General features: G+C 38.2%; 1 protein-coding gene across 3 annotated transcripts in view; it reads right to left on the reverse strand.

Moving 5' to 3' along the window:
• The window catches only part of trim101 (tripartite motif containing 101), a 120,011-nt gene extending 109,850 nt beyond the window's left edge, over nucleotides 1-10,161 (reverse strand). The window contains exons 1-10 of one of the 3 annotated variants that reach the window (XM_055188262.2): nucleotides 9,742-10,161; nucleotides 6,077-6,231; nucleotides 5,431-5,605; nucleotides 5,106-5,201; nucleotides 3,891-4,124; nucleotides 3,768-3,790; nucleotides 2,765-2,889; nucleotides 2,350-2,684; nucleotides 1,987-2,099; nucleotides 1,089-1,680 (exon numbers count right to left, since the gene is read on the reverse strand). In XM_055188262.2, the coding sequence (XP_055044237.2) occupies nucleotides 2,013-2,099; nucleotides 2,350-2,684; nucleotides 2,765-2,889; nucleotides 3,768-3,790; nucleotides 3,891-4,124; nucleotides 5,106-5,201; nucleotides 5,431-5,605; nucleotides 6,077-6,231; nucleotides 9,742-9,903 (1,392 nt within the window). In that variant the 5' untranslated portion in view covers nucleotides 9,904-10,161 and the 3' untranslated portion in view covers nucleotides 1,089-1,680; nucleotides 1,987-2,012. Of the gene's footprint in view, nucleotides 1-1,088; nucleotides 1,681-1,986; nucleotides 2,100-2,349; nucleotides 2,685-2,764; nucleotides 2,890-3,767; nucleotides 3,791-3,890; nucleotides 4,125-5,105; nucleotides 5,202-5,430; nucleotides 5,606-6,076; nucleotides 6,247-9,741 lie in introns of those variants that run through there. The other 2 variants (XM_055188260.2, XM_073875103.1) reach the window with 2 other exon arrangements.
• Nucleotides 10,162-10,817: the final 656 nt, after the last annotated feature.

Consider the following 10,817-nt stretch of genomic DNA (forward strand, 5'->3'; position numbering starts at 1 on the left):
CATTTTGGCTCACACCTACAAAGTGTGAATTTTAACATGCTATAATAAATTATTGATATTTTGAGCTAAAACTTCACATACGTACTCTGGGGACACCAAAGACTTATTTTTCATCTTAAAAAAGTCTTGTGAAATATCCCCTTTAAATCCATAATAATCTACACCGTAATCTGTAATGTACACACATATAGGGAATGAGCAATCTCCTGAATTGTTCAGTCAACTGCACACTTTCCAACCATTTAATGTGATTAGTAGTCAAATTATTATGCCAATATGGGATTGCATACTCTAACACAGGACACACATAAACGATAACCAATTCTTGTTCTCCAACACCAAACATCTTTAGCCGACGGAGAGCAAAAACTTTTCTGTTGGCTGAGGACAACATGTGGTCCACTTGACCATCCCATTTTAAATCCCTCTGGATGGTAATTCCTAAAACCTTAACAGAGTCACAGATTTTCACAGAATGTTCTGATCTATAGAAAGTGGTGGCCAAGCTGGGATTCATACGGGAAGCATGTAAGACATTACATTTTTTATATTGAGTTTCATTTTATGATCCTCCAACCAAATGCCAAGATCATTCCACATCTACTGATGCGGCTGATGAGAAGTCCTCCTCTGGGCCATGGTCATGTCATACACATATTTACAGTGGGTAACTTGATCTGGGTAAGCATTGTTAATCAGTGCTAGGAAGATTATGGGTCCCAATATAGTTCCCTGGGGAACTCCACATTAAGGATATTCCCAATTAGATAAATGTACCTAGTAACGCACTCTTTAACGACGATTAGACATAAAATTATTAATCCATGGAATTAGGCTGGGTCGGGTCTCGCTCCAAGATCCAGGAGGCACTTCACTGCTACTGTATGGAAGCTTTGGCAAAATAAATTGTAACTAATGTGCATACTGAACCTGGTTCTTCGCAAGCTTTGTACACAACATCCATCAGGCTAACCAAATTATTTCTCAACCAATCAGAATAAAGCATTCAAGAGCCCGTGGTATAATAATGAAATAATGTGCTGTTTAAATAAAGGTAGCTGATAAATGAAACAGAAATGAGAGTAAGGCATTTTATATGTAAGGTCTTTATTGACTGAATGCACATCTTGAACCATAGGCTATTTAGGCAGTAAACTTCAATTCAAATGTTGGCAAAAAAGAGAATTTGACACATTTTGGCAAAAAACTCTTATATTTACACTAACCATACAAACAACTAAAAAAAAAACCCACTGTGAAAATACACATTACAAACCCTGTCATTTATCTCATAAAACCCTATCTTAAAAAAGGTCCAGTCAATGTAGAATTGGGATGGTTCACAAATCTAGAATGGGTGCGGTGTGTTTCGCACTCTTATCATCTTGCACCGATGGCTCTGGAGAATTGATAATGCCAGTACAACAGAGAAAAAAACATATTCTTTAAATCTTTAATTGTGAATATCCAGAATAATTTGCACTTTTATTTATATGCATTATTCCAACACAGGTATCATGTCAAGAACCAAACTGAAGAGACATCTCAGGTCAGGATTATAGCAAGACATCATTCCTGCTTTTGAGCAGTCTTGCATTAAACCAGCAGAAGGAAAACCATTGGCTCGCTGGTGACCCCTGGAGGGCTCAGTCCTTCAAGAGCGGCGTTTCACAGTTGAGTCTGTAAGGATTTGGTAGATTTACCATAGAGGGACCATAAAGATTTTATAACATTTATAACAATTTTCATCAAATACACTTTAAATCCGCTTAATCCAGGCCTCAGGCCATTCAGAAATCTGATCTGCTTGTTTACAAGAAAACATGTCAGATGCACTTAGATGCATCCAAGCTCTTTATATACAAATTCAAAACACTGCAACAGTGACCATATGTTACTCTCAAATAACAAAATTGAGGATATTTTGGTGAAAGGAAGAATCAATACAGGATCACAAATGGCAAAACACCGGTTCAGGATTATTACCTGGTGACTGTGCCTCTTTGACCCCACTATATACAAATTAGGCACTGAATGCTTCCCCACATTCGCTGTAGGATGAACAGAAAACCCAGGAAGTAAAGGGTGAGGGTGACAGCCTGAGGAACGATGGAAATGAAGATGGAGAGATGCAAACACGGATATTTTAATAGGCAGAACCACAAAACCAAAGGTAATGATGCAGCTCTGGTTGCAGAAATAACCAAAAACACAGAAAGGCCACTGTGATCTGCATTGTGAACTCACTAGCATATGCTCCTCAAATGCTAACCCTGCCTGGCTCTTCAAAGTATCAAATACATCACTCCAATGGTCTTAGATGCACATATTAAAAGGAAATAAATGTACCTGCTGGATGCTAAACCCGTTCCTCTCGCACACAGGCTCCTTTCTGACATCTGCACAGGCATTTGCTTGCCCCCATGAATTCCCAATAGTCTCTGACATGAAGCTTCTCGTCTCAGAGTCTGATTTTAGATCCTGGTCTGGTTCAGGGATTGGTTCAGGTTCATACACAGGTTCTGGGGTTGGCATTGGTTCAAATTCATACACAGGTTCTGGGGTTGGCATTGGTTCAGATTCATACACAGGTTCTGGGGTTGGCATTGGTTCAAGTTCATACACAGGTTCTGGCTCTGGTTCTGATATTGGCTCATCAGATGTGTCCTCCACCTCTTCTTCAACTGTAATGATGTAACAAGCATTAAAAGAGTTTTGGCTTAGAAAAAAACAGCTATATATCTGTTATGTGTCTGATACTTACCCTTTATGAAATCCAGTTGATAGAGCACTTGCTCCTCTGTACTAAAATCCACCTTGTAGTGATCCATCTTCTCATATCCAGGTTCAAGGGTCTCCAAAGTAAAGCTAGTAGTCGCTTTAGAAACCCTTGGAGAATATGATCATTAGATGAAAGTCATCATAACATGTGACACAAATTAACAGAATTTATCAATGAGGATTTTGGGTTGAGAGGGATATAACTTGGGGGGGGGGGGGGTCTAATGGTTTTTCATGCATTCTGAATTATTAACACATTTAAATAGTTGGATTTTCTAAACATTGGCAAAGGAAAAAAAACATTTGGACGTATAAAGGAATATTTCTGTGACAAATTATGTTCGTCTGGGTTCGGAATAAGTTTTTTTTTACTACTGATTCTGTTATTTAAGGAGTGCTGGAAGTACAGTGGAAGTCCTTATATGGGCATATCCCGGAATAGCGCACACACACCAACAAGAGCCAACATTAAATCAACGTCAACAAAGAATTGTGTTTTTGTTTGTGAGGGAAATCTAAGCTTATTCAGCTTCCCAAAGAACCCAGCATTATAGGAACAGTAGATGCAGTTTGTTGTGCAAGTGTGTTTGAAATGGGGCGGTCCCAATATCTGTTTTGTTGGCAATCGGCATGTAAGGGCATATAATGTAAATGACACGAACATGTAGGAAATCATAAGTTATCCAGAGGTAGGGGGATAATGTTTTGTGTGTGTTGCGTAAATGTGACTCGCTCCGCCCACATTACACCTCCAGGACCTTTAAAGGTGCATTGTGTAACTTTCACTGATCTCTTGACAGGCATGCAACATGATATACATAACTATATTATCAGTGATGTATAAAGACCTTACATAATGAACCGTTTTGTTTGATTACCTTAAAATCAGCTGTTTTTATCTAATAATATATTTATTTTTTGGCGACAGTATAGAAATAACTTTTGAATAAACATCATCATCATCTTTTAAAAGATGAGTCACTTACTTCTCAATAAGATCTTTTGAAGTCTATAAAGAAAAAAGAAAAAAACATCAAATACTGGCAAATACTGTGAAATAGATTCAAAGATTCAAATTTTATAAAAAGCCCCAAACAGTGTTGTTATACCAGCACAAAATCAGCCATCTCTAAGTCTTCAATAGCGATACGAGCTGCCTCCATCAATTTTGAGTTTGTGTCTACATGCCCACTGTAGGTCTGCACTAAAGATTGGGTCCAGCCAGTCTTTTCCTCCTCCTCACATGTAATCTGTTGAGTCATGATTTTGCATCGTTCCTCCAGAATAGCAGTCATGCCATCAAACTTCTCACAAAGAATCTGTTTTTGGATCCTGCTATTCTCCTGACAGAAAAACATACGCAATATTACTTTACAATCAAATTGACTTCACACATAAAGGAACAGTATGTAGGATTGTGGCCGAAACTGGTATTGCAATCACAATATTTGTGGCTAAAACTGGTACTGCAATCACACAACTGGTGGCCAATACACAAAATGAAAACATAAATATCAGTTGAGGACTGCAACTCCACTTTTTAAATGACAATATCCTGGCCAGACCACAGTTGTGAGTGATATAAGTATTTGAAATGAAAATGATTTCTTAAAGCAACACTAAAGAGTTTTTGCTCTTTGCTCCCCCTACAGGTTGGAAGCGGAATTGTCCATTATCACTGTCATAAATAATTTAGCCTACTGCAGCAAAGCTGGCTCTGATTGGATTGTAGGTCTGCCGTAAAGCAAGTTTTTGTAGTTTTCACTCGAACTACAGGACCGTGACCCGACGGTTGGAAACTTCTTTATTGCGTTTTGGCCGATAGAGGGCTGCAAAGCAAATGTGAAAGTGCCGTTCACCCTGTTTCAAGTGGATGAACGACTGAAACTTTTTGGAAACGTTATTTTAAGGTAAAAAAAACTCTTTAGTGTTGCATTAATGTCTAGTGACATATCAGGGCCATTTTATGATTAATTGATATAAATTTCTTACATAATGTTTCTTTAAAGCAACACTATGTAGTTTCAATGTAAAAATGACGTACAGCTCCCCCATGTGGTTGAAAAGCGCAGCAGTGCCTGGTATCAGACACTCTTCTGCAGGAAGGGGAGGGGCGGGGCTGTGTTTCCTACTCTCCACCGCCACTTTCAAAGTGTGCTTGTAGCAGCTAGGAGGCTGCTCAGGTTGCAGCAACAGTACAATTTGTCCAGTTAAAAGTTGTTCTATCACTGAAATAATTTTAGAGACATTATTTTAAGGTAAAAAACTACATAGTGTTGCTTTAAGTCAGTATGTACAAGTATTTTTTTCATATCCAAACAAACCTCTATGTTCCTGCAGATTGCTTCCAGTTCGTTAATAAAAGCTTGGGTGTCATCATTGGAGGAAACCAATGAGGCAACTTCATCACTGAGCTCTGTCTACAAACATTTAAAAGATGTTAAATTAACCCATTGTGCATTGTTCCAATTCACTACCCTTTTGTGCTGTTAGTTGCCAAAAATGGCCACTAAATTAAACGGCTGTAATAATGTATCAGATTAATATTTCTTTCAAATTTCAAATATAACACAAAAGGGTTAAAGATACCCTTTAAATGGCAGTATTTAACCATGAAGTTGACTTGATGAACTATTGTCAGGATTTTACCTTCTGTTGCTCATAGACATCAGATAAAGGAACTACTTTGCAGTTCTTGTGAGCACCAAACACCTTGCAGAGAGAACAGGTGGGCACCTGACACTCCATGCAGTAAATATTAAGCTTCTCATCATCGTGTTCATCACAGGTCAGCTGAGCCGGAGGCTTTGGTGGAGGCCTAGAGCTGCAGACATTTTGATTTACAAGACACATTATATTTAAGAGCGAGCCCAAATCAATCACGCCTATATGTTCATCACACACCAATGATCTTATTTCAATGGGGTGGTTTCCTGGACATGGCTTATCCTAGTCCCAGACTAAAATGCATGTTTGATCTTAACATATTTCAGTGCCATTGTTTTGTCTCAAGATGCACACAAGGTATGTTTGTAAAAATACTTAAAGGTCCTAATATAACTAAGGCCTAGTTCTGGATTAATCTGAACCCAAAACCGTCCCAAAAACTTTCAAAGCACGTAAGACATGTTTGTTATAGACAATTATAGACATTCCTAACATTCACATTTATGCATTTGGCCGGTTTTTGGACCCAAAACAACGTACAGTGCATTCAAGCTATACATTTTATCAGTATGTGTGTACCCTGAGTTGAACCCATGACCCTTGGGTTCAGTTCTTGATAACAAGTTACCTAACACTTTCCTGATCTGCCCTCGCAGACTCCTGCTTGTAAACATCAATGATGTTCTCCACAAGTAAATTGCGCTGAAGTCCATAAACTCCGTGACGGTCCAGGACAATCTCCTGTCGACAGGAAGGGCAGCGAAAGTGTCCTCCAACGCCAACCTGAAATAGAGATGGCTTCTCGTCTTACTTAGCATGCTGTTCATACATTTCTTTAATCAGCATGTATGTTTTCTGGGATTAAACCCATAACTTTGTGTTCATAATGCATGGAAAATATTTGTTAGCAAAGTGAACACAAGTGAAGAACATCTTCTCCATGATTCATCCAATCTGGTCTGTTTATTAGAACCTGAAGTTGTTTTTATTACGTGGATATGTTGCATACATCTTTGTGTTTTTTTCTTTTAGCATGCCTGTTTGGTAATTTGTTTACCCTCAAGTCCTCCTGTAAACAAGCGTACCTTGTTCTTAGCAGTACGGGTACATTTCACACAGGGGCTTTTAACCTGCACTTGGTTCACTCGACACTTCCCAAGGGAAAGACAAGGTACGGGTCGAGGCTGATTTCACCGGGTGTCCTAAAATAGTCCTACACTTTAATAGCTCTCAGCTGCTGAGACTTATGGGGCAATTGAGGAACAGAGCGGCATCAATGGCTCAGGGAAAACAGTACTTCACATGGTGAAGAGAACTGTTTATTTACTGAATAATCATGTATACGCCCTAAAAAATGCTGAGTTATTTTCAACCCAGCATTGGGTCAAAAAGAGACGTTTCGTACAACTGCTGGCAAGACTTTTGTATATTTATCAGAGCTGCTATGGCTACTTGAAGGTCCGACCTATAGAAATAATCCAACATGTTTGTTGTTATTTTACTGAACTGGCACATGCCTGTGATGTAAACGCGTACGCGACCAGAGCCACCATGAGCAGACTTTTGCGTTTTTACCCTTTAGACGAGAACGCGACGGTAGAGTGTTTTAAGATTTCCACTCTGGAGGGTGGTTTCACTTTTTTGCGTCTTTAAGCCCCAAAAACGCTGCCGCCGTGTAAACGAAAGGCACATCCGATTAAATATTTTTATGTTTTTACCCTTGAGTGTTCTCGTGTAAACAGGGCCTTATATTTGACCCAATAATGGGTTAAAACAACCCAAGATAGGTTAAATTACAACCCAAGGGGCTGGGCTGTCCCTTTTTGACCCAATGCTGGGTTGAAAAGAATTTTGTCTACATACATTTTCTCACTTTAAAGGGGACATTTCACAAGACTTTTTTAAGATGTAAAATAAACCTTTGGTGTCCCCAGAGTACGTATGTAAAGTTTAAGCTCAAAATATCATATAGATTTTTTATTATAACATGTTAAATTTGCCACTTTGTAGGTGTGAGCAAAAATGTGCATTTTTGGGTGTGTCCTTTAAAATACAAATGACCTGATCTCTGCACTAAATGGCAGTGCCGTGGTTGAATGTGGGGCAGTATTATTCCCTTCTGACATCACAGGGGGAGCCAAATTGTAATGACCTGTTTTTTCACATGCTTGCAGAGAATGGTTTAATGGGTTGATCTTTTACATTTTCTAAGTTGATAGAAGCACTAGGGACCCAATTATATAGCACTTAAACTTGGAAAACGTCTGATTTACATAATATGTCCCCTTTAAATGAAAAAGTTTACTTGAAAAAGCTTTCATTTTTAGGTAAGTGTTTTAACCTTGAATATTTCACTTAAATTGAAAAAATCTAAGTTGACAAAATCTAATTTGTTTAAGTAGATCCAACTTTCACTTTTTACAATGTCTACTGTGTAGCAGGGATCTGTTAGCATCCTCTTGTATTACTACTTTTTCAATGAAACCTTTAGAGGTCCATTGGATCATCTGATCAATTTATAAACAGAGTAACTTTTTAACTTGAACCTACTTTTTACAGTATAAAAGAATTAAGTTGAAAATTTCTTTTTTTAGGTGTTACCAATGGAAGTAATTTTTTAGGTTAAAGGCGCCCTAAGCGAATCTGTGTGATGTCACTTCTTGTTGACGTTTGAAGTGTTGTCAAACAAAATGGAGCGTAGCTAACTTCTCCCCTCCTTCTCCCTTCCGTGCTTTCTGAAAGAGTCATGAACGCGCCCAACCCCCACTCCCAAATCCTTCTTGTCGTTTATTGGCTGGAAGACTTTGTTATGTTTCGTGGTGGTATGTTTGACCACTTTGTTTTTGTTGCAGTTTGTGGAGCCTGGGTTGTCTACAGAGACCGCGTTTTTTACAGTTTGTTCAGGAGACAGGCAGCTATAGCAGATAGTGAGGAGATGTTTACTGTATGAAACAAAAAATTGTTATGGCATAAAACCTGTGAATTCGCTTAGAGCACCTTTAATCCAACTTTTACACTGTATAAGACGACTTGTTGGTCAACTTAATAAAATAAGTTACTTGGTTAATTCAACTTTAAAATAAAAGTTAACTCAAACACGTACACTTTTTTATCAACTAATATTTTTAAGTCGAATAAACTCAAAATTTTAAGGTAACTTACTTTTTTAAGTTGAACCAACTGGGAGCTACTAGAACCATAAATTTGCTGGCCCTGCTAAAGTTTATTAGCCATTTGACATAGCTACGCTTTTAACCTTTGTCTATGAGGACTGTTGTGGTATTAATGTTCAGGTGTAGATAATTTAACCCCCTTACACAACTCTATTGACTACAACATATAACTGTGAATATCTCTTTTATACCTGTATGCTTATTCTATGTTGCAATGATAAGGCAGCACTGTCAGCACACATGGATTAAATGTAGGTCATCTATTTTTATCATTTTCAATTCAAGCTGTGTATTGACTGGGTATTAGCAGCAATCCCCACACCTGTTTGGCTTCCACATATTTTGTCAGTCCATGTATTTTATTACTTCCATGTAGTGAAAAGTCTGGGCTCATAAAGTTTTCAACGTTTAAATGTGGGCAGGAGAAGATGTGATGCTCTTAAAGGGACAGTTCACCTAAATGACCCTTCATATTTACTTGTTGTTTGATCCCCCAGTTTCTTTTTTCTTCTTCACACCCCAAATGCAGATTTTTGGGTTTTCTGTTATTATAGGTGTGGATGGTGACTGCCTCCCCAAGCCCGAAAAGGACCCAAAAGTGCAAAACAGACAACTCCACTTGACTCAAGCCAAAAGTGTGGTGAAAAATAAACTCTATATCTCTGTTTCTCTCATCATCTGTGTCTAAATAGTTTTAGGATGTTTAGGATCATTAATATGTAACACGAATAACAGCGAGTGGAGTTATTAATTTGACACTTTTGGGTCTTTTTGAAGCTTGTAGGGTTTTTTGGTTACTAAAGAAGCGGTGACCGCCCCAGCCACCATCCTCTCCCATGGTAACCAGAAAAAAATCAGCATTTGGGTTCTAAAGAACAAAGAAAGACATTGAGTATTCAAACAACATGAGAATAAGTAAATGGGTGAATTATCTCTTTAACTATGAAGAGGTCTCAACACCATTTAGATATTAGTTGGAAACTTGACACCTCATCTACGTACAAACCATCTGTGTTTAAACTTGCTGAACATTGACGTCAACAGTCTTTATAAACATCACATACTGTTCATTTAAAACCCAAATATAACACCCGAGAAGAAACCATTGGCATATACACACCTGGTACAGCTCATTGGCACACTTGCGGCAAAGGTTGTGCAGACAGGGCAGAATGACGACTGGTTTGGTGAAGACCTCCAAACAGATGGGGCAAATAAGCTGTTTCTCCAGAGTCTCCAGTGAGTCTTTGTCGGAAGAGCATATGTCCTGTGGTATAGACATGGCTGTGTGCCCTCAATGACCCCACGCTTACTTCAATACAGAGAAGATCAGTAGATCTAAAGATAGTAGAGATTGTTGACCAGCTCTGAACATCTGCTGGGTCTTCATATCTTTTTGCTGGTCTCTTTGTCTACCCCTCTTCAAGGCACAGGGCAGTTGATCTGCCCCCCTGCGCTTGATCAGGGGGCAATGGGGCTTTGGAAGCCGTGTTAGTTTGTAGCTTGAAATGTGCGTGTGTGCTAGAAGGGGAAGGTGTCTGGTTTCTTGTTGGCTACCCCCTTATTTATCTGCTGTGCCCATATCTGGCAACCAGTGGAATGCTGGGAAACAGAGATGATGCCCTGTATCCTGTTACTGAAATAATTCATGTCTACACTATCAATACAACCACTGTCAGAAAAATAGGATCAAAACATGATCCCAAGCTGTCATTGGGGCAGTACCCACCATTTAAATATGGTGTACATTTGGTCCCATAATATGAACTCCTTAGGTACAAAGTGTACTTTTTGAAAGGGTACCACACGAGCGATGGTTAGGAACCATTTATTTCTGACTCGGCTAAAAATAAGTGTTTAGGAAATGTGCTTAAATATTTCCACGAAAAGAATGAATTTATGGATGTGGGATGTGAAGTATAAAAACTTTTATTTCTTTTACATTTATTTCTTATTGTAATAGGGCTGCAGGATATCGAAATTAATAATATTACATATTTTCACATTGATTTGAACATTATTGTATTGCATATCGTATTATTTAGCAAGTTTACATATACAAATTGTTAGTATATGGCCAGAAATTAACTTTTTACTGCACTGCAAATAAATATTTGTTGGTTCAACTTAAAAAAGGAAGTTAATTCAACTTGAAAATATTAACTTAAAAATATTTTTAATTTGAATTAACTCTCA

This window comes from Misgurnus anguillicaudatus, chromosome 13, assembly GCF_027580225.2.
Source record: "Misgurnus anguillicaudatus chromosome 13, ASM2758022v2, whole genome shotgun sequence".
Classification (NCBI taxonomy): Eukaryota; Metazoa; Chordata; class Actinopteri; order Cypriniformes; family Cobitidae; genus Misgurnus; species Misgurnus anguillicaudatus.